The sequence below is a fragment of the Arvicola amphibius genome, chromosome 2 (assembly GCF_903992535.2).
Source record: "Arvicola amphibius chromosome 2, mArvAmp1.2, whole genome shotgun sequence".
Taxonomy (NCBI): Eukaryota; Metazoa; Chordata; class Mammalia; order Rodentia; family Cricetidae; genus Arvicola; species Arvicola amphibius.
In genome coordinates, this window is record NC_052048.2 from 24,212,679 (window position 1) to 24,239,657 (window position 26,979).

The 26,979-nt window shown below is 50.0% G+C and overlaps 3 protein-coding genes across 3 annotated transcripts; 2 read left to right on the top strand and 1 right to left on the bottom strand.

The window, feature by feature from the left end:
• The first annotated feature begins 1,403 nt into the window (after positions 1–1,403).
• On the top strand, positions 1,404–9,057 carry Cd27 (CD27 molecule). Its single transcript, XM_038319845.1, has 6 exons — positions 1,404–1,608; positions 1,768–1,899; positions 7,042–7,221; positions 7,443–7,520; positions 8,039–8,158; positions 8,329–9,057. The coding sequence occupies exons 1-6, from the start codon at positions 1,473–1,475 to the stop codon at positions 8,448–8,450; spliced, it is 768 nt and encodes a 255-aa protein (XP_038175773.1). The 5' UTR covers positions 1,404–1,472; the 3' UTR covers positions 8,451–9,057.
• A 599-nt stretch (positions 9,058–9,656) lies between these two features.
• Tapbpl (TAP binding protein like) lies at positions 9,657–17,670 on the top strand. The gene is made up of 7 exons (XM_038320357.2): positions 9,657–10,155; positions 10,906–11,136; positions 11,272–11,544; positions 13,604–13,942; positions 15,348–15,653; positions 17,061–17,144; positions 17,298–17,670. Exons 1-7 carry the CDS (start codon positions 9,897–9,899, stop codon positions 17,339–17,341), a joined length of 1,536 nt encoding a protein of 511 aa, XP_038176285.1. The 5' UTR covers positions 9,657–9,896; the 3' UTR covers positions 17,342–17,670.
• Positions 17,671–19,642: 1,972 nt separating this feature from the next.
• Vamp1 (vesicle associated membrane protein 1) lies at positions 19,643–26,523 on the bottom strand. Its single transcript, XM_038319193.2, has 5 exons — positions 26,389–26,523; positions 23,268–23,394; positions 22,912–23,070; positions 22,392–22,443; positions 19,643–20,063 (listed from the first exon to the last, which is right to left on the bottom strand). Coding segments are annotated over exons 1-5 (372 nt in total). The 5' UTR covers positions 26,391–26,523; the 3' UTR covers positions 19,643–20,031.
• Positions 26,524–26,979: the final 456 nt, after the last annotated feature.

Sequence of the window (26,979 nt, forward strand, 5' to 3'; positions counted from 1 at the left end):
GAAAGGAAATCTGGCTGGAGTGATAGCAGGAAGGCATAAGGGCCTGAGTTTGACCCCAAATCCCATGTTTTAAAGACTGTGTATGGTGGCATGTACTCATCTTGTCTCGGTGCGAGAGGAGTGGAAAAATGAAGAGCCAAGGTTTGATGGTTTACTGGTCAGCCAGCCTCCTCTACCGGCCAGGGAGAAATCCTACCTCAAAATGATGATGATGATGATGATGATGATGATGATGATGATAACAGATGTGCATCAGGAACAAAAACAAGGCTGTCTCTTGACCTCTACACACATACACACATATGTGCATCCACATACACACAAGCACCTATACGCCCACATGCACACACCCAAGGGCTACAGGGTGATCTTACAGCACAGAAGGGGACACGGGAGACATTGGGCTAACTCTTGACCTTTAATTACAAGCAATGCTGGAAAAACTTGCGTGGTCATAAACCAGTGATGCAGGGTATGCAAGGCTGGTTGTTGTCATGACTCTTCCCCTCTGTACATGCAATAGCTTTGCTGCATGTGTGTTGTGTTCAGGGAAGGGGATATAGTTCAGATGGTAGTGTTTGCCCAGGACGAAAAAGTCTTTGGTTCTCTCCTTAGCACCACATAAACCTGGTGTGGTGGTGCACCCCTGTAACACCAGCAGCAGCAACATGGTGGTGCACCCCTGTATCACCAGCAGCAGTGACATGGTGTGCACCCTATAACACCAGCACCAGCGACATGGTGGTGCACCCCTGTATCACCAGCAGCAGTGACATGGTCTGCACCCCTGTATCACCAGCAGCAGTGACATGGTCTGCACCCCGTAGCACCAGCAGCACTCAGGAGATGGGGGCAGAAAGATCAGAAGTTCAAAGTCATCCTCAGCGACAACACAAATTTGAGGCTGCCGTGGGACATTCACGACCGCTGTGTTACCCCACCTCTAATGGGTTGTCTTATGGCACCAGTTTTATGCAGAATCTGTAAGTGTCGTGATCCTAAACCTGATCTGACCCCCCTGAACCTCAGAAATAGCATGCAGTCTCCTTTACTCCTTTCAGCTGGTCATCTCTGAAAGGGACGTGCATGAGCGAGGAGACACACCCGGGACGGATGAGGGCAGCTAGTGTCCAGCCCTGTGCACAGGACAGGCAGCTGCACGTGTGTGCAGCACCCTCTCCTGTAAAAGCAGCGTATGCAGATGGGCTAGCCACTGAGCGAGGGTGGTGGAAGCCAAGGAGGGCACGTGTCTGTGAAGAACAGCGCATTGGGTTTGCTCCTTCAGTCTCTCCAGAGTGCGGAAAAGAAGAGGGGGGTGGAGGCTGCTGTGAGAAGAAAAAAAAAAACAAAACCCAGCCACAGCTGCCATTAGAGATTGGCTCACCACCCAAGTGGAAGTACTGCAGCTGCGGCCTAGAGCCCACAGGAGGCACCAGCTGCTGGGGCTCAGGAAAGGTCTCTAGGCAGTAGCCATGGCCTGGCCACCTTCCTACTGGCTCTGCCTGCTGGGGACCTTGGTAGGGCTCTCGGCTACCTCAGCTTCCAAGAGCTGTCCAGCCAGACATTACTGGACTCCGGAAGGACTCTGCTGCCAGATGTGCAAGCCCGGTAAGAGTGGGGCTTCAGCAGAGCTGAGGAGATGCTGTTTAAGGTGAAGGGGGGGGGGGGGTGTACGGGGTAAGACTGAGCTCAAGCAAAGTCAGGCAGCCTACGGAGCCTGGAGGAATCCCCTTGCCTGGACCTTGATTCTGGCTCCTCTGCTCACAGGTACTTTCCTTATGAAAGACTGCAGCCAGAACAGAACAGCTGCCCAGTGTGGTTCGTGCCTACCGGGTATCTCCTTCTCTGCAGACTACCACGCCCGGCGCCACTGTGAGAGCTGCAGGCATTGTAACTCTGGTAAGAGGGGCAGGGAGTGCAAAAGGTGGCACTGAGCACATCGGGGCTGCGATGCTGGTGTAGCTGGTGTGCAGAAGGCAAAGAGCTTCAGCTGCTTCGAGGCTCATGGGAAGTGGAGTCAAGGCTGAAACCTGGTGTGTGTGCCCTGGGCAGGGCATGTGGAGAGATAGCTAGCGTTTCATGGAAGGCATGCAGTTTTGAAGGGTTGGAGAGAAGGACTCTGTAGATAGGATTGAGGCAATAAAATGGTGTAGTGGCACATGCCCACAATCCCAGCTACAAGGCTGGTGGAAGCAGGAGGATCACTTGATCATAGGAGTTCAAGGCCAGCCTGACCCTGTCTCAAAAAACAAAAGCAAATGACATGGCTTAGTAGGCAAAGATACTTGGCACCAAACCTGGCGACCTGAGTTCATTCCCTGGGCCATATGGTAGAAGGAAAGAATCAACTTGAAAGCTGTCCTCTGAGCTCATATGTATGCATGAGCACACACAGAAATGAAAAATTACAATTTTCCCGGTGTGGTGGCACACGCCTTTAATCCCACCACTTGGGAGGCAGAGATGGCGGATGTCTGTGAGTTCCAGGACAGTCATGACTGTTACACAGAGAAACCCTGTCTTGAAAAGAAGAAGAACGAGGATGAGGAGGAGGAGGAGAAGGAGGAGGAGGAGGAGGAAGAGGAGGAAGAGTAGGAAGAAGAGGAGGAGGAAGAAGAAGAAGAAGAAGAAGAAGAAGAAGAAGAAGAAGAAGAAGAAGAAGAAGAAGAAGAAGAAGAAGAAGAAAATATAATTTAAGGAGGGATAGTTCCAGAAACCAAGGTCTCAAAAAAGCAAGCAACTTCTAGCCAATGAACCACCCGTGTTCCTGTATTCCCACAACACTTGCATGCCAACTGTTCAGAACTTGGAGTTAGGAAATAACATCAGAAGCCAGGTTCCCCTGGATTTTTTATAAATGTCTGCTCTCTACAAATGAAGAAACAGGGTGCCTGTAGCTCTCTTTTCAGACTCCGCTGTCATTTCCCCACCTCTGCTGGGGATTCAGGAAGTCTGTGTTAGCGTACACTAGATGGACGCACTTTAAAGAGGCCCCTTTGAAATAACGGTTGCTAGCGAGACACTTTTTCACATGCATAAAAATTTTAATTGCTATTGAAAAAAAAACCTCTGTAGGAAGTATAAATTGATTTTAGTAACGTCAGAAGACAATTTGTTCTGGAAGAGGAGGCAACTGGAGAGTAAATTCTAATGCCAATTTGTTTGTTTTGTTTTGTTTTTTGTTTTTCAAGACAGGGTTTCTCTGTGTAGCTTTGGAGCCTGTCCTGGAACTCGCTCTATATACTAGACTGGCCTTGAACTCACAGAGATCTGCCTGCCTCTGCCTCCCAAGTGCTGGGATTAAAGGTGTGTGCCACCACTGCCGGGCTCTAACAACAATTTTTTTTTTTTTTTTTTTGGTTTTTCGAGACAGGGTTTCTCTGTAGCTTTGAAGCCTATCCTGGAACTAGCTCTTGTAGACCAGGCTGGTCTCGAACTCACAGAGATCTGCCTCCCTCTGCCTCCCGAGTGCTGGGATTAAAGGCGTGCACCACCACCGCCCGGCTCTCTAACAACAATTTAACATGACCATCCCAGATGGTTACGCTACAGCAAATATAACAACGAAAGCCTTGTCTGTGGGAATTTCAGATAATTCCTACAAACATATTACACTGTGCCTAAATCAAAGAGAGTTACGTGTCCAAGTGGTAACATTTCATATAAGTAGTTTTTCCTATATCCCAGCAAGACTTAGTTGTGACTTAGACGTGTGACTTCACTAAATTGTCTTTTAATGTTTTTTTCAAGACAGGGGTCTCTGAGTAGCCCTGGCTGCCCTGGAACTTGCCCTGTAGGCCAGGCTGACCTGGAACTCACAAAGATCCACCTGCCTCTGCCCCCCAAGTGCTGGGACTAAAGGTGTGTTCCAATACCTCCCAACTTAATATTATACTCTTTAAAAATAGCAAAACATTGAGCCAGGTTTGGTAGTGTATGCCTTTAAACCCAGAGGCAGTTGGATCTTTGTGAGATTGAGACTAACCTGGTCTACATAGCTAGTTCCAGGATAGCCAGAGATACCCAGAGAAACCCTGTCAAAAAAAAAAAAAATTCCCACAACTCAGCGGTTGGGCGCCATCCCCAGTGCAGCCTTAAAGGGTATTAGTCATAGGTCATAGTCAAGGGCTCTCTTCAGCAGTACATACACTAAAACTGAAAAGATACAAAGATTAACATGGCCCTGTGCACCACAGATTCATGAAACATTCCATATTCTTATACACCAACAAGAACAAAATCATAATAAAAGCAACATGGTTTGTTGTTGTTTTTGTTTGGTTGGTTCTTGGTTTTTTTTTGTTTTTTTTGCGACAGGATTTCTCTATGTAGCCCAGGTTGGCCTGGAGTACTGCGTAGACCAAACTGGCCTCTTTCAGGATCCATCTGTCTTTAAATTCTGGGATTAAAGGCATGTGCCACCATGCCCAGCAAAGCAACAGAAATATTCCTGAGGCAACTTAGAAATAAGATTCTCTCTCCCTGGCAGCAGCCTCCACAGGGTTGGGAATTCCTTAATCAAACAAAGCTCCTGGCTCACTCTGTAGCCTTGTCAAAAGGCCTTCTGCTGTCTGCCCTCAACCCCTCGCTGTGTCCCAGGTTGGCTCCATCACCTTTGTCTGCCGGTCTCAACCCAATCCAAGGGTTTAAGTCTTTAAGATGGGGAAGTCTGTGGTCTGTTCAGGGACAGTCCAGACCCCTGGGTCCCTGGTTCTCCCAACTGAAGACAAGAACACTTCCGTCCAGTGTCAGCAGCCCAGCCCAGCGGTGTCCCGAACCATCTCCCTCCACATTCGTCCCCCACCACTTCCCAGGCTTCTCCCACTCTTCCTAAGCAGATCCTGGTCCAAGCTGACTCACAATTCCTAACAGGCCACAGAGGAACTAAGGTTTCATAGCAACTTGATCAGAATTCAGAAAAGAGGCCATAGGACCATAGAGGAATTGTCCTTCTTTCTGTCCTGATAAGCCATAAGCAGAAGAAAATCATCAGAGTTGATGTAGACCTTTGCCACCCACTGCTTCTACATCCCTCTTCTACCTGCAGGAATTCCCAGAGGGCTGTCCCACACCCAGATGTCGCTGCCTTCCAGGGAGTCACAAACCTCCACAACCCCAAGTCTAACCAGCACTGGTCCTACATTAGACTAAACTTTCTATTTTAAGAGCAATGGATGCCTACAATCAAGCTAGTCTCTGATAAAGTTAAAAAAAAAAAAAAAACTACTGGGAATCATAGGGACACTGTCCCTAATGGCTAAGAACTGGCGACTCCTCAAATGTCCACTGGCAGCAGAATGGATGGATACAGGCGTGGTGGTATATCCGCACAATGGAATGCTACGCAGCCCCGAGAAAGAATGATCTGTAGTTAGAGCCAAGAGCATAGGTGGAAGTTCACAAGGGGTTAACTAAAAGAAGCCAGACAGAAATGGGGTCACATGGCCTGATTCCATTCGCACAGCACAGACAGATGCGAGCACAGCTGTCCTGTGGTGGCAGAAGTCATAGTAATGGCTGCTTTCTTTGTGAGGACTTAGTTACCAGAAGACAAAAGAGGACTGTGCCGCTGTCTTTAATGTGCTGCTGGTTGTGCCCGTCCAATTTGTTCTTTTTATTTATTTTTTGAGAGAGATCACTGTGTAGCCCTGGCTATCCTAAAACTCACACCCAGCTGGCCCCGAACTCATAGAGATCCTCCTACTCCTACCTCCCGAGAGCTGGGATTAAAGGTGCACCCCCACACACACCTGGCAGGTTTTTTAACTTTTAAATTACGTTTGTTTGTTTGTTTGTTTGTTTACTTGTGTGGAAGGAGGGCGTGCCAGCCACAGTTCTCTGGTGGAAGTCAGAGGACAACTAGCAGGAGTCTGTTCTCTTCTTCCAACACGTGGGTCCCAAGGATTGAACCTAGGTTGTCAGACTTGGCACTGGGTACCTGCTGAGCCATCTCTCTTCCCCTTGTCCTGAATCTTAATTAAGCTTTGCACTTATGATGTGTATATTGTTGGGTTCTCACATCACACAAAGATGGGAGACCACCATCTTTATTAAACTAAAAACAAACTTTATTCTAGAAAAAGAAAAGATCTCCATGGGGCACTAAAAGCTTCTCAGCTATTCCTGTGAGCACAGCCAGAGACTGGGCTTCTGTAGCTGTGGTCATGGGCAGTTTCCAAATTCCCCTTTTTATAACAAGAAGCAAGCATTAGGCATGAACAAAAGAATTTTTACAATCTCAAGGTAAAACTCAGATACAAATTTCTTTTTTTTTTTTTTTCAATTTCCGTTAACAGGGTTTTTCAGTTAAACTAGTGTTTGTATTTGTTTCTTTCTGGCACTTTCTGATGGTGTTTACCAAAGCTCCACACTCCCCTGATATTGCCAGTTTCACATAGCAGGGAAGGGTACAGGACAATGCATGACCAAAACGTCACGTACATCCCGTTGTTTAAAAGTTAACTCAGCTCTCATCAGTTGCTGGTCATGAGTAGTTGATGGTCATGAGTAGTGGCGGGGGGGGGGGGAGGTAATCTAAAAGCTGACCCTCAGTTTACAGAGCAACCCTCAGTCTTGCAGACAGAGCTGCTGGTTGTAAAGCAAGGTAGCTCACTGTTAATAGTTATGCTTAAGCTGCTGAGAAAGCTGCTGACAGCCTGTTCTCATTCTCCTAGGCTTACAACTTTATATTTCGTTATTTCTCCATTCTTATTTCTGGGACCTCCATTTCTGTATTCTTGGACGCTCCATATACCTCTACAGAAGTATATGACATGCCAATCAAAAGCTGTAAAGTAGCAGAGAGTAGGAAAGGAAATCATACAATCTCTGACTTTCAGTTCCTGTTTCTGAGCCCACGAATTCTGTCAACCATTCTTCTTCAAAAACAATAGCAAGGTGGCAGGTGGCAGTGAGGGAGGGGCAGGGGTGGGCAAGGATGAGGTGATGGCAATGGGAAAACATTCGCGTCCTTTGAACAGGTAGGTTCGGGTCCCTGAAGGCCTGTTGTATCCTGTTTCTCCTGGCCCTCCCTCTCCCAAGGTCCTCTCATTCGCAACTGTACAGTCACTGCCAACGCCGAGTGCGCCTGCTCCAAGGGCCTGGAGTGCAGGGACAAGGAATGTATGGAGTGTGACCCTCCTCTAAAGCCTGCGCTGACCACACGGCCGTCGGAGGCCTTGGGCTCACACCCTCCACCCACCCACCTGCCTTATGCCCAAGGTATGTAGCAGGCTGCCCGTTGTCCAGTTCGCTGGGGGCAGTGGGGCAGCCCACCTAGCACTGCCCGATCTGAACTTACCCCAAGCTAGGTTCTGGGCCGACTTGTCTTCCTTCTGTCTCCCTCCTACAGAATCACAGGCATTCAGTCCAGTGCATCCTCTGGGAGGGAGGGGAAGGAGGGCAGGTTTTCTGCTGTGACAGATTCTGTCTGTTTCTTCTAGTGATGCCAGAGGCCAGGACGATCTGGCCCGCACACACCAGGCAGCCTCCCAACTCAGCTCTCTACACCCACTGGCCATGTGAGTTTCCTCCCTGCTAATCCCCATTCCTCAGAGAAAGGGAAGATGAAAGAGGCCAAGAGGGCAGCGACTGGGAAACCCCTAAGCATGGGTGAAGAATAGGGGTACAGAGCTGCAGGAAAGTTCCGTGGATACGGGTGCTTGCTGAGCATGAGTTAAGGACCAAAATAATATGTGTGTAACCCCAGCATTCAGAGGCAGAGACAGAGCCACCTTTGCTGAAACAGCCACGTTTCCAGTTCAGAGAGGAACCCTGCCTCAAGGGAGCACACCGGACTCTGAATGCACACATGAGTACTCACTACGCACAAGGGAGGAGAGAGAGAGGGGCAGACAGACAGAAAGACAGAGCGGAAGGCAAAGGAGGGGAAAGCATGATCTAGCCAGGGATTAGGAGACGGGGGTGGGGGGAGACTGGTCGAGCAGAAGGCTGATGATGGAGGGAATAGCAGATTGGGCTGAGGGAGTCCAAGGTTAGACCCTCCCACAAAGCTTCTGGGCACCCTTGCCTATCACAGCCCGAAGACCCCTGTGCAGTTCCGACTGTATCCGAATCTTCGTGACCTTCTCCAGCATGTTTCTTGTCTTCATCCTGGGAGGAATCTTGTTCTTCCATCAAAGAAGGAATCATGGATCAAGTAAGAGATCAGCCTCCCCTCCTTCCCCAGCCCACCATCTCAGCCCTGCTAGCTTCACCTGAAGCCCCATCCTGACTCCACCCTACACTCCCCTTCACGGCCCCCACCCCAACCCTGCTTTTATTCCCCACCCTCCTTACTGCTGACCAGTACCCATCGTCTCTCCACAGATGGAGATGACCAGGCAGAACCTGAAGAGATCTGTCCTTACAGCTGCCCCAGGGAGGAGGAGGGCAGTGCCATCCCCATCCAAGAAGACTACCGGAAACCTGAGCTTGCTTTCTACCCTTGAGCCAGCACGGCGTGGGGTCCTTTCCACTGAGGCGCCATCCAGGGGATCTCCCCTACCATCTACCATCGTCATCAGAACCCTTTCCTGTGTACACGTGACACACCGCCCTTCTGAGCCTGATAGTGACAAGAACAGGATCCCCATTGTGTGGTCAGCAATCTTGGGGAGGCCCAGGCTCTAGCTGGAAAACACACTTCATATAAATGAATCCCCCTGGCTGGCAAAATTACATGCTAAGGGTGAAAACGGCCTGTGAAGGACTGGAGAGATGGCTCAGTGGTGAAGAGCACATATTGTCCTTCCAGAGGACCAGAGTTTGATACCCAGAACCAGCAGGGGCCTCAACACCACCCATAACTCCAGCTTCAGGGAATCCGACACCTTCGACCTCCTCTGCCATCTACAAGTGCAGAACATTCAGACACACAGACACATGATTAAAAATAAAATTAAAAAAAAAATTGACTAGGCCACCAGCAGAAGACCCACAGAAGCCCTGGGGCCGGCAGGTCTCACCTGCCACCAAGGACACTATCTGCAGACACATATACATACTTCCTGCTTTGGTTCCATCTTCTCGGGAAGTTGTGACACTGTCGTGGGCAAAGCAGAGACTGAGACATTCTCTCCGTTTAAGCCCAAGCTGTAAATAAATTCACTTTTCTATTTCTATATCCACTGTCCTTTTCTCTCAGTGTAGACAAGCATTGGAACCCAGAGCCAGGCCTTATGGCCAGGGGCTCCAGTAACAGCTGTGAACGTTCTACAAGTCATTTCCCTTCCTACAGAAAAAATGGGGGAGAGAAGAGGAAGGGGAGGAAGGAGTGACAGGGGCTGGGAAGAAGGTATGAAGGGTGAGTTCTAGCACCAAAAAAAAAAAAAAAAGCCAGCCCTTACACAAGAAAATAAGGGAAAAGAAACAAAAACTCGATGTGGCCCTGTGTGCTTTAATTCAAGGGCAGGGCAGGGGCTGGAGTGGAGACAGGACATCACTGGTACTTGTTGGCCACCAAACAATTCCAGGTTCAGAGAGAGACCCTATCTCAAGAGAATTAGGAGGAGTCGTGGAGAAGACACGCAGGTCACATTGACCCTCCACACACAGGTGCGCACCCACCCCCCCACACACACGAAAACGATTGAAAGTGAAACTCCACGCTGTAGCTCTCCTGAGACTGCAATCCCACAGCCAGGCCACACCCCATCTCACCCATGGGGTCAAGGATCTGAACAGCGAGTTGTCACCCAGGCAGACCAACAGGATTTCACATGGACCTAAAAGAATGACGGGTCCAGAGTCCTGGCGATCTATCTTCTGACTCCATCCCCTCTCCCGCCTTGTCTTAGAGTTGACGGGAAACAAAACAGGTTTTGAAATCACCTGGGGATTTCTTGGGTGCAGGGTGGACAGAAGAACAGGGAGGAAGGTTCTGGCCGCTGCTGCTAATGGTTTCAGGCCAGGCGACAAAGTCAGTCGAAGTGAAAGCGAAAGAGAAGCCGACTGAGATACAGCAGCGGAAGAGAGCTCAAGCGGCTAGCCAAGCGAGGGGCGCTCTAAAGAATCCTCTCTTCAGCCGGGGATCTGTACCAGAGGAACCGTGGAGAAGGCAGCCAGCGAGGAGGAGCCTGAGAGCAGCCTCCATGGGCTCGGAGCCCAGCTGGTGTCTGCTGCTCTGTCTGGCTCTCTCTGGGGCAGCAGGGACTGGTGAGTGCCGAGGTCTGGCTCTGTGGTAGGGGAAGGAAGCCTTGAGCTAAGTGAGTCCCGGGAAGCCGCCTACCTAGAACAACAACAACTTCCTATTGCCTTCTAAGCCCAGCGATGAGTGCGGCTTAACCAGACGACATGAGGAGCTAATTTGGAGAGGGGTACAGCTGAGAACTCACAGGAAGAGTAGAGGGACTTTCTCTGTGGAAAGGGCAGGGTGCTACCATTTCATGGGAGACAGCACTGTACTCTAGAAGGAGAAGGGGCTTCCCAGACTAGAGAATCACTGGGGAGGTGACTCTGGAGCCGGAGGTTAGAGGTCACAGCAATGGCAGAAAGCAGAGGACTCTGTGCAGGTTGGGAAATGAGAAAATGGCTGGCAGTGTCCCTAGGAACAGCAAGAGCCCAGCTCCTCTCCCCCGTGGCAGGATTTGTTCCTTTTTGTTTTTGTTTTGTTTTTGTTTTACTGGGAACGCCTTTCAAAAATTTTTTTTCCTTGTATTCCACAATTGGACTGTAAAACTTTAAAAGCATAAATCCCCCTGACTCTGAGCAGGACAGACCCAGAACTTAATTCCCTGAGTAGCTGCCTGAGTGGCAGGTGCCTCCCCAGAAGTTGGGTTTTTGGATGAAATGGCACCAAGACAGCAGGACCCAGAGGCACCCTTACCTGATGATCAGCCCGTGGTTTGGGAAAGGGGTGGGTGGCAAATATGGAGGAAGACGGTGTTCATCTCACTGTTCCTGCAGAGCCCCCCACAGCAGAGAGACCGTGGCAGCCCACCGACATAGTCTTGGACTGCTTCTTGGTGACAGAAGACAGGCATCGAGGGGCTTTTGCCAGCAAGGGGGACAGGGAGAGGGCCCTGCTTGTGCTGAAGCAGGTGCCAGTGCCGGATGACGGCTCCCTAGACGATATCACTGATTTCCAAGCGAGCACAGTGGCCAAAGACGACCCGCCTGTTATCTTCGAGGCCTCGGGTAAAAGCCTTCTTCCTTCCTAGGCTTCCTCCATGGGGACAGCTCGGGTCCCTGTCATATCTCTACCCACCCCTGCTTCCCACCCGCCTGGGGGTGCCCGTCTAATATCACTTCTGTGACCGCCCTTCTCCCCAGTGGACTTGGTACAGATCCCTCAGGCAGAGGCCTTGCTCCATGCGGACTGCAACGGGAAGGTGGTGACCTGTGAGATCTCCCAGTACTTCCTCCAGACTGGACCAGAGGCCACTTCAGAGAGAGCAGCTTGGTTCATGGGCAATGTGCAGGTATCTAGAGGGGGACCCAGTGTCTCCATGGTGATGAAGACTCTAGGAGATGCTGAGACCGGAGCTGTCCGGCACCCTACGCAGAACCTACCCCTGAGTCCCCAGGGTACGGTCAGGGTTGCAGGTGAGAAATTAAAAGCAGCGGCACAAGGTTTCTTTTCAAGTTTTTATTACACTTAGTGTGTGTGTGTGTGTGTGCCACAGCCCATAAGTGGAGGTCAGAGGACAACTTGTGGGAGTTGGTTCTCTCCTTCCACTGTGCGGGTTCAGGAACTGAACTCTGTTCACTAGCCTTGGCAGCAAGCCCCTTACCCACTGTGCCATCTCAGTGGCCCCAAGTTTCTTTCTTTTAGTTGTGAGAGCAGGGATAGAAGGAAGAAACAAAGTCGATAATCTATTACATAGGTCCTCTTGGGGTACCACATAGACCTTCATCTTTTCCTTCTAAAATATTCTGAGTCCCAGAACAGGGGACACTGGGAGATTCTTACTTGATTAAGGGTCAAAATACAAAAATTATCAGGTATTTTCTCCAAAATGGAGATGACTTTTCTCTCACTGGGCTGTCATGGGGAAATGAGGTTCTTCTGTCTACACCTGTGGCCACCGCTCTCTTCTTTAGCCAAACACCCATTTTCTCTCACTGAAAAGCCACACTGCTCTGGTTTCTCGCAGCAATTTTAACAGAGCACAGGGAGACAGAATCCTCTTGTTAACAAAGCCCAGTCCTAAGGGAGGAGCTTGGTCCTGCTTCAACTTGCTGTGCCATGCTTTGTTGACACCCAAGGGAGACTAGACAGATGGGGAGTGGATGGGGGCGGGGTAAAGGGATGGGGGAGGGAGCAGAAGGAGAGTAGGGAGGAAAAACTGGACGGGATGTAAAATAGATGAAAAATTTTAATTAATAATAATAATAACAACCAGTCCTTGTCCTCTCCCATTTAGCGCCACCTACGAGGTGCAAAGAAATTAGGGACACAGTGGCAGGTATCTGAAGAATCCAGTTCAATATTTTGCCTCTAAAAGGAGATATCCAAATCCACAAAAGATGGAGATGTGGGGGAGCTCCTCTCCTATCCCTGGAAAGCCATAAGACATTAACCTTTATAATTATTTTGTCTGTGCTGAAGATTGAGACTAGAGCCTTGTACATGCTAAACATCTACTCTACGCTGGCCTACAGCTGCAACTCCCTGTTCAGTTTTATTGTGAAATGGGGACTATCACCAAGGTGCCCAGGCAGGCCTTGAACTTATGATCCTGTTATGCCTCCTGAGTCACTGACAGTCCAAGTAGGTACTACCATTCCCACTGCCTCTACGGCCCTATCTAAATGAACCTTGACACATCAGAAAAGATGTCCAGCATCGACCACAGGTCTTGTGTGGCTCAGTGCTTCTCCCTTTTTGAGATGATTTAAACCTAAAAATAAAGCCACACTGTGGTGGTGCGTGACTTTAACCCCAGCACTCAGGAGGCAGAGGCAGGTGGATCTCTGAGAGTTCAAGGCCAGCCTGGTCTACAGAGTGAGTTCCAGGACAGCTAGAGTTACACAGAGAAACTGTCTCCAAAAAACAAAACAAAAACAAAAACAACAACAACAATAACAAAACGACAAATAAGTGAAATAACAGACTCACACAGCCTTGACCAGTCTCACCAGTTATTCGTCTGTCCTACTTCCTCTCTGCCTCTGCTAAAATAGAGACATTCTCCCCTTGAACTGATTAGACCATAGGGACCACAGCACTTCAACCCCAAATGTTCTTTCCCACGTACAGCTATAGCTTAGAGCTGAGAGTCATAACCACCAAACAAGGATCCCAGAAGCGTATCAAGGCTGGGGGAGTGTGCTACTCATAGTAACGAGGGATCCGGTGCACATAGAACTTAATCGTATTTTAGTCATGGAAGAAGAATTAAGTAGTAAAGCAGATGGGGTTGTGATCACCTTCAGTCCTAGCGCTGGAGACCTAAGCTGGAGGACCAGGAGTTCTGGCTCCCACGTGTGCCGTGCTGCCCTGGCCGAGCCCCATTTATTTGCAGCTCCATTGGACAGGAAATGAACTCAGTGGCTGCCACTGTTCGGGACAGGGAGCTGGAGACGCTGTCTGTCCACAGCTCGGAGGCCATGTGACCCGGGAAGGAAACAGTCCACAAGCCACCCTTCATTCTCTCCACAGTGGAGTTCCAGGTGACATCAGAGACCCAAGCCCTGAATCGCCTGCTGGGGTCCCCTGTGGCCCTGCACTGCAGTTTCTCCATGGCACCCGGCCTGGACCTCATTGGGGTGGAGTGGCGGCTGCAGCACAAAGGCAGCGGTCGGCTGGTGTACAGCTGGAAGGCAGGGCAGGTACAGGCTACGCACAAGGGCGCCACGCTGGAGCCTGAGCAGCTGCATGCGGCTGGGGATGCCTCGCTCACCTTAGCCAACCTCACTCTGAAGGATGAGGGGACCTACATCTGCCAGATCACTACCTCTCTGTACCAAGCTCAACAAATCATCCCCCTTGACATCCTAGGTAAGGCCTGCTGGCCTGGGTTATTCTGGGGAGAGGGGAAAAAGGGGTGCCTATGGGGAGTCTTTCCCAGACTAGAATCCAAACCCAAAGGGAATCTCCTGAGAAAAAGAATGCTGTCCCCACAGCTCAAACACAGTCTTCATCCTGGAGGCACAGATGGCATCCGATAAGGAGTCCCACTGAATGCCAAGATAATTCCCCCAAGAAATAGCTAGTCCAGAATCTTGCAGCTCTGGCTGGCCGGCTGTAATTTCAGTCCCTAGATCACTTCTTGAGGGGATCCTGCGGGTGTCTAGGCAGGGAAGCGAACCATGAAGAGGTAAGAATAAAAACTCAGTTCACACTGACTTTGTCAACTTGGGTCAGACTTGCAGAGGGTGACATCAACAAATTTAAACACGGTGTCATCTGGGAAGAGTTTCCTGGTGTAATACAATCCCCCGTAATTACATCAGAACTGTCACTTCTCCCAAGAAGATGGGTTCTAGAGATAGGCTACCTGTACTAGCTTAAGGGCCTAGTGAAGGCTCTGGCCTGGTCTGTCATACAGGAACTGTAAAAGTCATTTCGGTTATTAGCCACAGGAGGTTGGAATTGTATAGCCATTTAGACTACTAGGTATCTCTGGAGCTGGCTGTGGGAGCTCGGTGGGGCCTCTGGCCATAAGGATCATTTAGACTATTAGTCTTGGTTGTAAGAACTTGATATGGCCTGGGCCAACAGATGCCACAGATCACCAGGCTGTTTGTCACTCCTAATTCTCAGCATTCTGGGTGGAAGAACAGGATTTTCATCTTTCCCATTGGAAAGACAATCCTGTATGCTTAACATTCCTGGCTTCTCTGGAGATCTGTGGGCTCAAGGAACTCCATGCTTTGTTCCCAGTACTTCCTGAGGGGGCAGTAGTCAGTCAAGGGCAGGCAGAGGGAACAGTTCTCATCGCAGTGAGCAATCACAGCTTGCAGGGGTGATGAGGAGCAAACCAAGGGGGCCGCCCGGTTGTGGCTCAGTGGTACAGCACTTGCTCGGTTGTAGCTTGTACAAGTAAGACCCAGCTCTATTGAAAAAAAAAAAGGCTGGGCAGTGGTGGCGCATGCCTCTAATTCCAGTACTTGAGAGGCAGAGGCAGGCGGATCTCTGTGAGTTCGAGGCCAGCCTGGTCTACAAGAGCTAGCTCCAGGACAGGCTCTAAAGCTACAAAGAAACCGTCTGGGAGGTGGGAGGGGGAGAAGCATGCTGGCCTGTCATTGACTTTAAAGTTCCAGAAATGCATCCACTCATGACCCGCATCCAGGTCGAGCCCCTGGAATGTGAGATGTTTCTGTCTCCACAACCTCCCTTCACTCTCAGAGGCCTCAGGCTCCTCCGTGGGCCCTGATCAGACGCCTCCACAATCTCTCTCCAGCTCCCCCCAAAGTACAACTGAACTTGGCAAACAAGGATCTGCTGCCCTCCCTGACCTGCAGTGCCGCTGGCTATTACCCTCTGGATGTGGTGGTGACATGGATTCGGGAGGAGCTGGGTGGAATTCCAGCCCAAGTCACTGGGGCCTCCTTCTCCAGCATCAGGCAAAGCATGATGGGGACCTACAGCATCTCTTCCACCGTGACAGCTGAGCCCGGCCTGGCAGGCGCCACTTACATCTGCCAAGTTACCCACGTCTCCCTGGAGGAGCCGCTGAGAGTCAGCATGAGGGTTTTACCCGACACAGGTACTGGGAGTGTCCTATCGCTTCCTCCACTTGAGACTCCCCTACTTCCGGGTCATCTTCAGCCTCGTGCAGATGCCCATGCGCTTGCTCCGTTCCACCCTCACACTCTTGACTTACTTCTCCCAGAGTGGCAGCCACTATCGCTATGAATCCCCAGTCTCCAAATAATAAGCTTGGGCTGGAGGGGCAGGTGCTGCTCCTCCACTAGGAGCTAGTTCAGCAGGAAGGAAGCCCTTATGACCAGAGCACAGCCCATATGAACACCAGATTGTACAGTAGCCTACAGAACTCAGGGAACATGGCTATAGCCGAGGGTATATGAGAAAAGGAGCAAGAGACAATGATACTTCAAGGTAGTTACATCTGCACATTTATGTGATCAGACATTGGAAACTCAACTCTCTACTGGTTTTAATATTTCATGAGTATGAGCATTTTTCCTGAATAGAAGTGCACCATGTGCATGTGATGCTCATGGAGGCCAGAAGGGGGCATCAGATCCCCTCGGACTGGAGCTACTGATGGTTGTCAGCTACCATGTGTGGCTGGGAATGGAACACCCAGTCCTCTGCAAGAGCAACAAGTGCTCTTAACTGCTTATCCAATTCTCCACCCCCAATATTCTCAACTTTTAAGTATGATGTCACATATTACACCTATTTATTTTTGGAAATGGGTTTTACTGTTATTCAGGCTGGCCTCAAACTCCTCTGCCCAAGCAATCCTCCTACTCAGCCTCCCAATAACTGGGACTACAGATGCCATCGCCACATCCAACACTTACAGATGATAAGCTGGTATTTGCAACACTGAGCAGTTTGCCCAAGGTTCTCCCCCAGTAAATAGTGAAAGAGAAAATATGACCAGCAGGCAAGCTGAATGCCCTTACAAGCTTACGCCCTATAATCTCAATGGACCACATGCTAGAACTTCATCCCAAAGGCCACAAAATGTTGCAGTTTTAAGCAGAAAGGATATGAACCTCAAAATGAAAGTATCTGAGAGCCCAAGACATCATTTGGTTGCTCACCAGACCACGAGCTTTCCCAGAGCTCAAGCTTTGTTTGAGTTCACATTATTCCCAGCTATTTGTTGTTAGTCGCTCAATCTCTTTTGTGAAACATTTTCAAATGTCTGGGGTGGAATGGGGGATAGTGGTGTGTGTGTGCCCATAATCAGACTAGAAGCCTGCAGCAGGAGCCTAAGTTCAAAGCCAGTTTGGACGTCTGGGAGACCCTGTCTTAGAACAAATCCTGATGTGAAAAGAGGCAGAAAACAAACACAAATCTGAGTCTTGAACAAGTGCAGGCCCGCGGCGTGCGTGGGCCCAGGGCTCCTGTGAAGATGCACAAGCACCCACAGCAGAGCTCGCTTCCTAAGGGGAGGGGTGCTCCTTCTCACCCACAGAGCAGAGAACAGCCTTTGGAGTCTTCTTTGCCAGTGGTCTCTTCCTTCTTGCACTGTTTTTTCTGATACTCCAGAGACAGCAAGGTGAGTCTGTAGATGAACCCATTCCTAAGTACCTGCCCCCCCCCCACACCAGAGATGAAGCCCAAAGTGCCGAGTTCCAGGTGTTTCCACTGTGTCTCCAATTCCTGTTTTTGGAAGTACCTCATTTGAAACCAATCTTCTGTTTTCTCTCAGTTTCTGTGTCAAGGCCTGCCATGCCTATGAGGCACTCCGGGTAGCTGCTCTCTTGCTTCCAAGGAAAAAGCAGAGTACCCATGTTCTAGCTACCATGAGGACCCTGTGCTGAGCTGTGGGACTGAAAAAGGCCTGAAGAAGGCACCATGTGTGGGAGTGAGGTGCTGGTCCTTACAGGTCTCTACCTTCCTTCCCTGTCGAGAAGACCCTGGGCTGATCAAAAGGGAGGCAACAACAGGAGGGCAGACTTGTCTGAGTGGAGGCTAACACCACAGTCAAAGGGAGCAAGTGAAGGGAGAGGGAAGAGGGCGGGACCGGCCACTGCTCACAAACTCCTGACGCTGTCAAAATAAACACACTTTGTGTCTACACAGCCAAGCTTTTCTATCTCTTGTCTTTCTCCATTGTCCCAACAGATCCCTGTGCCCCCATTTCTCACTGCTCCAACTTGCAGCTTCAAGGTGTGAAGCAGGGGCCCTCGGAGGCCTGCTAGGGCTACACCCCACTGTGGTATAATCAGAAATTAAGGTTTGGACCCTTCAGACAGTTGCCAGGGGTTTGTGATTCTTAGGTGACACTCCCTCAGCTGTAGGAGAGGTTTCCTGTGTTTGTTTCTATGACGTGTGCTATGGATACACACAACTCTGCATATAAAAGCTGTGGATTATGAAGTCTACTATCAAAAACACAAAACAGGGATGCTAGAGAGATGGCTCAGTAGCTAAGACTGCTTTTCCAAAGGACCTGGACTTGGCTCTTGGCACCCACTTGGCAGCTCCTAACCATCTACAGTTTATCCCAACATCCTCTTCTGACCTCCTTGGACATCAGGTGCATGCATGTGGTGTACAGACACACATGCAGGAAAAGCAAGAATGCACACAAAATAAAAACAAATATATCTTTTAAAAAACATCTGTGTTTTTGCGTGCCTGGGCGTGTCTGTACACCACATGCATGAAGAAGCCTGCAGAGGTCAGAAGAGTAGCTGGAGTTATCCACGGTTGCGAGCTGCCATATGGATGCTGGATAGAGAAGCCGGGTCCTCCGGAAGTCCTCTTCACATGCATCTACTTTATTGTTATATGTCTATACGCATTTTGTCTGCATGTTCATACGTGCATCACCTGCACACCTGGTACCAGAAGAGCATCAGCTCACCAGGGGCTGGAGTTACAGGTGGTTGTAAACCATCATGCAGGTGCTGAGAATCAAACGTGGGTCCTCTGCAAGAGGAACAAGTACTCTTAACCCCAAGCCAACACTCCAGCCCTAAATAGAATTTAAAAAACAAAACAGGAGTGGTAGTATATGCATTTAATCCCAGCACATCAGGCAGATCTGAATTCAAAGCCAGCCTGGTCTACAGAGTGATTTCCAAGACAGCCATGGCTAAACAGAGAAATCTTGTCTTGAAAAAACAATAAAAAGTCCCTGGGCTGACAGGCAATGTGTCTTTAATCTCAGCACTTGAGGGGCAGAGGCAGGCAGATCTCCGTGAGTTTGAGGCCAGCTTGCTTTACAGAGTGAGTTCCAGAATAGCCAGGGTTGTGATACAGAGAAACCCTGCCTCAAAAAAAAAAAGGAAGGAAAGAAGGAAGAGAGGGAGGGAAGGAGGGAGGGAGGGAGGGAAGGAGGGAGGGAAGGGGAGAGAGAGAGAGGGAGGGAGGGAGGGAGGGAGAAGAGGGAGGGAAAGAGGGGGCGAGGGAGGGAGGGAGGGAAGAAGGAAGGAAGGAAGGAAGGAAGGAAGGAAGGAAGGAAGGAAGGAAGGAAGAGAAAAAATAAAAAGAAAAAAAATCCTGGGCTTAGAAGCCACAGAGCAATGTCTTAAGGTGCTGGAGGGGCTGGAGAGACTACTTCACAGAACATTGGCTGCTCTTGAAGAGGTTTGCTTCCCAGCACCTACATGGTGACTCACAACCATCTGTAAATCCAGTTCCATGAGATCTAATGCCCTCTTCTGGGTACCAGGCACACAGTATAAATAGATGCATGCGGGCAAACGCTCACATGCTTAAAATAAATAGGAATAGGTCCTAAAGCAAACTTGCTATTTCAGAAGACCTTAGTCTGGAGAATGCATTTAAGAGACAAGCACAGTGGTGCACACTGGAAACCCCTGTCCTGAAACACTAAAAATAAATAAATAAAAATCAATTAGAAAGGAGGAGCAAACTATGCATGAGGACGAGAAAAAGGTGGAGGCAGCCGGGGGCAGCCTGAGAAAGCCTGCAGTTGTTTGCCAGTGTGAGTGCCCACTCAGCTTCCTGTCATCACTTCCTCTCACCAGCACCTGCATGGGCTGGGCTGCTTCACATATAAAGGCTAAGAACACAGACCACTTCCTCTGCCAACACAGAGACTTTAATTTCCAGGAAGACCGAAGAACACACACCAGGCAGCCCTTCTGGCCTACAGCCAACCTAGGATGACACCCTCTTCTCCCCTCCCCAATACAACAACCCAAACAACAACCAAAATGATGTTGTGGAAGGAATTTGTATTTTTCACCGTCGTTGAGAATACATGAAATTGGTAGATATGTCACATGCCTTTGGTGGAAATACAACTCTTACTACTCTATACATAAACTATGAGACTGGGTTAGGAAAAAGACAGAGGCAATGACAGACACAATGGAAACCCCACATCGTCTCATGACAAACCAAAGAAGGGGATGTGGGAAGCTTGGCTTCACTGGCTGCAAAGTCCCAGGGTTTAGAGGCATACTTGCTCATGCACATGGGCGGTGGGAGGAAAAAGAGACTGCAAAGACATAGAAGAGGGCTCGGGGTTGGGTAAGAAAGAAAGTAAAAGGGTTAACACCCCAAAAGAACAAAACCAACTACACCTGGTAAGCCTTAGCGGGACAGAAACCCAGGAATGAATTCCCGTGCTAGGACTGGGTGGGCCAACGGTAAATTTGCTCCAGGCTCGGAGTACATCGAGGACAGTGTTGGTTCTTCTCCAGCGGTGACCCCCCTGCACTAGGCAAAGAGAAGCCCAGAGGATAGTGGAGAGCTTCGGGGGGACGTTGGGAGAGTACACTGACTGCTTTCTTCAGCTCTTCAGTCCCGCCCTGAGGCAGGACGAAGGGAATGTGGAAATGGGCAAGGGAAAGAAGGATGGTTTTGCAGAGTGAAATGCTGCTGCGGGGAAAGGGGGCACGCGGGCTGGCAAGGCCCCAGCCTCCTCCTGCTTGTGGACCAGAGGACAGAAGTAATAAAGTCCTGAGAGCACCCCTTCCTGCACTTCCCCCTAGCACCTGGGTTTATGGCAAGCGGCATTCTCTCGTGAGGCTCAGCAGCAGCTCCCATCCTCAGGTTTCAGCCTCTATTCACACAGGGCATGCAAAGGGCGTGGGAGGAGAGGAGGCAATGCAGAATTAAGACGGGGGAGGATGGTTCCAGAGAAGATACTGAAGGAGGTGAAGCAGACAGCTCCAGATGCGAGGCCCCATGCCAGCACAGCAGTGCACAGCACACCTGTCACAGGCGCAGCGCACAGCACACCTGTCACAGGCGCAGCGCACAGCACACCTGTCACAGGCGCAGCGCACAGCACACCTGTCACAGGCGCAGCGCACAGCACACCTGTCACAGGCGCAGCGCACAGCACACCTGTCACAGGCGCAGCGCACAGCACACCTGTCACAGGCGCAGCGCACAGCACACCTGTCACAGGCTGGCACCCCTCCCATCCAAGACTGAGCTGCAGGCTTTGCTGGAAAGGCCTTCCTGCCACATCCCTATCTCAGGCAAGAATGAGAGAAAGGTGTGGAGGAAGGGGTTCTGTGGGAGCCTGGGAGTCTCACCATTTCATACACAGTTCCCATTAGCAACAGCAAGGGAGGCTGAACTTCAATAATGAGATGGCAAGAAGCATGTTCCCAAATGCTTGCTATTTCAAAGCTGAGTGGAATTATTTGGTGCTCTCATGAGCAACATAGAACACTTCAGAAAAGATGAGGAGACAGCGGCTCCTTCTAGACAGAAGCATGTGGGATAGCTTCTAGGAAAATGTAAGAGTCTCCTGCAGTTTTTATAATCAGTAAGTACTTGTTTTCTAGGCCCATAGAGAACAATGTCTAAGGCTGTAAAGTTCTCCAAAGACATAGAACATCTTACACTGACAGACAAGCAGTAGCTACAAAATTCGTTTGACTTTCTGTCTTTAAACAGACCTCTGGGACCCGAGACAGGCCTGGTATGGGAGAAAAATTTCCAGGGTAGTGGTTACCAACTATTATATAAAACAGGCAGCAAGTCATTACTTCCCAAGTAGTCTGGATCCCCTCGTGCTGAAGGCCAGCCTAGCTAGGAGACAAACACCCTTCTCCTTCCCTCGGCCATGCCAGCTTCTCAGACACTTCACCTCTGCCATTCCCAATGTCCTCCTTCCCCTGGCCACAGCAATTTAAGCTCTGGGGTAAGGAGGGGTGCCAGCTGTTGCTCTTTGGGTAGTGACTTCAAGACCGGCCACGCGCAGCATTTCTAGTGTGAAGGAAGAGTGTGCAAATGACTGCAACAGAAAAGGAGGCGTGGGTGACGGAGAAGCCTGGGCTAGAGTGGAGACAGGCAGATGACGGAGTTGGCTGAGAGAGCAGACAAGAAGAAAAAGACATGAACTTGGATGGCAATGGAGAACAGGGACGGAATGGCACATTCTCAAGTAAAAAAGTAGACTGGACACAGGAATCAGGAAGTCCCAGACGAAGAAGAAAAAAGAGACAGGAGAAAACAAGAGGGCAAGTTACATCACGTTACTAGACAACCAGGTCTCTCAGTTACAGGCACCCCAGTCCCAAGGTCTCCCTGGGACACAGGCATAGACAAACAGCACAGCCACACTTCTCAGCAGAAGGGGCCATCTTCCCACAATTCTTTGAAGGGGGAGGCTTGTCCGTCAAGGAATCTCCTTGTCTTTGCCCTCCCTCCCCCCACCAACCAGGCGATGATCCCATAGCAGCGGTCTCCATACCTCAGTCAGAGCAGCCCCACTCCCCAGCAGGCAGGCAGGCAGGCAGGCAGGGCTGGGAGAAGACTCCAGGACCTTCCCACCTCTTCACCCCATGGCAACCTCAGTGATACTTACTTACAATAACAACCACGATGATGGCACAGATAGCTCCCAGCATGATCATCATCTGAGGAGACATGACAGAGCATGAGCCCTTGGACTCAGGAAGGAAGAAGGGAACAGGACTAGGGATGAGAGGCCATCCACAGGCTTCTGCTTCTCCCAGGCTCATAAAGACAAACACACAGCCTTGTTTCTGCTTAGCTCCCAATGCCTGTTCATTCTTTCTTTGAATTCCAATTGAAAGGCAAATTTTGTGAAGTGTTGGCTGCATCTACAGACATTGTAATACATGTACTGAGCCAGGGTGTTGCTGTTGGGGATCTGAAGAAGAACCAGGCGAGAATTTCTGGAAAAAAAAAGCTACTTCACTAGCCTAAATTCTAAATTCCTCTACACAGGGCTTTCTCTGTGGTTCTGAATACTCTAGCCTACCCTGGTGGCCAGTACAGGTAATGCATATCAATGAGGTGTCCAGACCTCAGAGGGAAGGAAAGAAGCTGGAGGGGAAAGCAGGCAGGGCAGGGAGGCGCACCTTGCAGTTTTTCCACCAGTACTTCCTTTTCAGCTTGGCAGCACTGCTCTCAAACTGGGACGCTCCGGCCTGCAAGGCGTCAGCTCGGTCATCCAACTCTGACAGCTTCTGGTCCCTCTCTAGGACCTTGTCCACATTCACACGCATGATGTCCACCACCTGAGGAGGTGCAGGAACAGAGCTTCTGAGACTTCCCTACTAGAGACTGGGGACACAAGCAATGCCTGGGAGATCACAAGCCAAGGCCTGCGAGTCCCAGGGCTGTTTGGCCCTGTATAGAAGAGAACACATGAGACGATGCTTCTGTTCCTGAGAGTCTTGGTTTAGGAACTCTTGGGGAGTGGCCAGGTACCTACCTCCTCCACTTGTGCCTGGGTTTGCTGGAGTCGTCTATTACTGGTCATATTAGGAGGAGGGCCAGGAGGACCTCCACCTGGGGCAGCCCCTTCTGTTCCTTCAGCAGGTGGCTGAGCTGGAGCAGACCTGTGGAGAGAAAACAGTACAGTGACTGAGACAAGGAGAGACTCACAGGCATCTGCACGTACCACCAAGCAAAGCGTGAATGCAAACAGAGAACTGTTTAGCTCCTCTGCAATCCCAAGAGCTGAGATATAGCCTAGAGACATGGGGCAGAGGACAAAAGATCTCCTGCCATTTGGATGAGGGTCACAGTGCCATTAAGAGATCTTGATTGGGGCTACCCTGTGATGTAAACTCAGGCACATCCTCTGGCAAATGGCCATAGGGATAAACATGCCAGCCTTGACCTAAATGGAATTTGCCTGGCCATTAGAAGCTCTTCCCACGAAATAAAACAGGAAAACCCAAGCCAGAAGAGAAGAGATATGTAGAAAAGACTAAACTGTGAGGACAACTGAAGTCTGGTTGGAGTATGACAGGGGCAAGCTTGTGGGGGGTCCGGTCACCAGTTAGGTTTTATATTATAATCGGTGCATGACAGCTGCTGCAAGAACAATCCGGAGACTCACCAAAGGCAACGTCTGCACAGATGGAGTGAGTCAGGGATATTTGCATTATTTTTGGCAGAGAGAAGATAGGGGTTTCATTTAAATTGAATCTGGGGCTTAAAGCAATTACATTAATTGTTCCAAGAGCACAGACCAGAAGTAAAAACACTAGAAATAATCTTCCGTGTGCATGCAACACTGTCATCCCGTCCTGTCCCGTCCTTCTTCAGACTCGGCAGAGTCTCAGGGTGCTGCCCTGGGCCCGTGTCTGGAGAGAAAGAGTGAACTGCACTCCTGCACAGCATGTGAGGACTAGCCCCTCTTCCCGCACTTGGAGGGGCTTGGTTTTGTCTTTGGTTTTGGTTTTTGGTTGGTTGGGTTTTGGGGGGATAGGGGTTGTTGGATTTTTTTTTTCTTTTCTTATGTACTTATTATTTGTTTATTTAGAGGCAGGTATGTCCTGTTCCCTAGCTGTCCCAGAACTCTCTATGTAGACCAGCCTAGCCTAAAACTGAGATCCACCTGCCTCTGCCTCCAAAGTGCTGGGGTTAAAGTTGTGCACCCACATGTGTAGTAAATGTGAGGTCTTTAAGATAAACTTGTCTCTGATACTCACCAGCTAACAAGTTCCCAAATCAAACCTACAAAAGGAGATTTTTTTTTTCCCTGCCATGTGGAGGCTGCACAAGCAAGGTAAAGAGAGATATCTAAAATTTGATGGAGAAATTTCTTAAACTCCATAAAACATCCTTGCCAGAGAAGTCCAAGAATAAATAAGGCAGAAGTTAAGCCATCAGGAAGTGGCCAAAAAAGTAAATTCCTTGATTGATCACAACAGAATTAATACCTTGAATCTCCTTTTCCATAACTAAGTAACTTCCTTCTAGATAAGATGCTCTCGCCCCTCAAGAGGCCATATTCAGATTACACTGGCTTCTTCCATTTAAAAAGTCACTTTCCCATGTCCTCCCTAGACACAGAGGAAGGAAAGGAAGATGCAGAGCCGCAGGAGCCACACGGCTTGCGCTGCTATTGAGCTAGCTAAGCAATCTAGTTCTCGACTGAAGGCTGGGATTCCAATGAGTTGGTAGCAGCTAGTGTTGGAAGGAGTCCAGGATGGTGGCACCAATGACAAGACTAAGGTCAGAGACCTCGTGATTCCTGGCTAGACACCATGCTTTCCCTACCTCCTCCAGCCTCACACATGAAACCACCTGGAGCAAGTCGGCTAAGAAGGGCCCCTCCCCAAATAAAGTAGCTTGTCAAAACACACAAAATGTTAAAACCACAGAACCCAAAATGGACGGGATGACTGTGAGCTTTTAGAGGGCTCACTTCAGTCACTACTTGTTGGGAGCTGGAGACACTCCACATTAACCTACCCAGGGAGTTAGATTCTTATGTAATACAAGTCAATCCCCCTTTTTTTCTTAATCATCAAAAGAAGCAACACAAACCAAGTGTGGTGGCGCACACCTTTAATCCCAGCACTTAGGAGGCAGGGGCAGGCAGCTCTCTGAGTTCGAGGCTAGCCTGGTCTGTCGAGGGAGTTCTGGGACAGCTAGGGTTACACAGAGAAACCTGGTCTGGAAAAGCCAAACAAGGGAGGGATGGAGAAAGGGAGAGAGGGAAAGAGGAAGGGAGAGAGGGAAAGAGGAAGGGAGAGAGAGGGAAAGAGGGGGAGAGGGAAAATGTAAGCACACACACACAGAAACACATCTAGCATCAGGCAAGCGATCCAGGCAATGAATAGAAAGGAAATCCTTCATTATGTGTATGTGATCATGAAGGGAGTTCTTAATTTATCTAGCCACAGATCTTCAGAAGACGGTGATGCTGAACACAGCTGGAGACGAACTGTGTGTTTTGGATGAAATGAAGAATTCACTGGCCTCCCTAATTCTCCAATACTTGGCTAGGGCTTGATCACTGGAAAGTACCTTAGCATAAACGGCTTCATCTCTTGCCACTGCCCCCTGAGACTTTCTGAGCGGCTCACAAGGCGCCACAGAACTAGCAAGTAAGTTTCTGCAGCTTTGCTCGCAGCCATGGGTCAGGTACATCACACTTTTTTGGGTGAGGGGCATGCAGAAACCCAGAGACTGCGGGCAACCCGAGTTACTATGGACAGGAGCACCAATAAGTCTTCCCAGAGGCTTTAAGAGACAGATTCTGTGAAACAAGAAGGGTCTCCCAGTTCCCTGCCCGTCATCTATACCTCCCCCAATTCTTCCCCTTTGGGCTTCCACGATACAAAGACTAGAGGAGAGGATGCAATGAACGTAGGACCCCCGTGCCCCTGCCCTGCAGAGGAGTGCCAACTGCAGTTGGTGCGGGATGGAGCGCTGCCCGCATCCCAGGGTGGCCCGGTCTGGGGGCGGCGCGAGCTGGTGGTTCCCGGCGTCGCTGCAGCTGCTGCAATGCGCCATTTTCCGTCCCGCAGAGTTGGACACTGCGGAGGGAGAGTCCGTAAGGAGGTGTCGAGGACCCTAGACCAGAGTCAACTCACATTTTTCTGATAGAGGAAGTGGAGGTCCGTCCCTCTCTGGAGAATGCAACGAGACAGACAGGGAGCCGCTGCGGATGAAGCAGACGGAACTGCGGAGCTCCGCCTCACACGAGCTACCCGGAACTCTAACTGCTGTGGAACTTACTGCAGGTGCGGCACCGACTCCCGGCTTTATTAGCGATGACCACGCCTCTCGGGTGACGTTAAATCTCTAGATCCAATCCACGCGGGGCATGTCCTCTCAGCCCCGCCCCTGCAACTACACCAATCACAGCTCTCCTCTCATTCATTGCTCCTCCTTCACTGGCCAAAACAACGGTGGTTGTTTAACGTCCAGCTCAAACTCAGCGCTTGAGTTAGGCGGTTTGTGGAGCGTGCCAACCAATCGCTGAGCCGGAGGCTCCTGCCACTCTTACTGCTCCCGCCCACAGCACCTGGCGAAAGGAAACCCAGGTGACCGGGGCCCTGGAATCCTACGGGCTGCGGTGGCTCAGCATGGATGCAAATTCATGGCGCAGTGCCTAGACGGCCACCCGGCCACCCTCCCCGCCTGAGAACGTAAAGCCAAATGTTTTATTCAACATAGCCTCT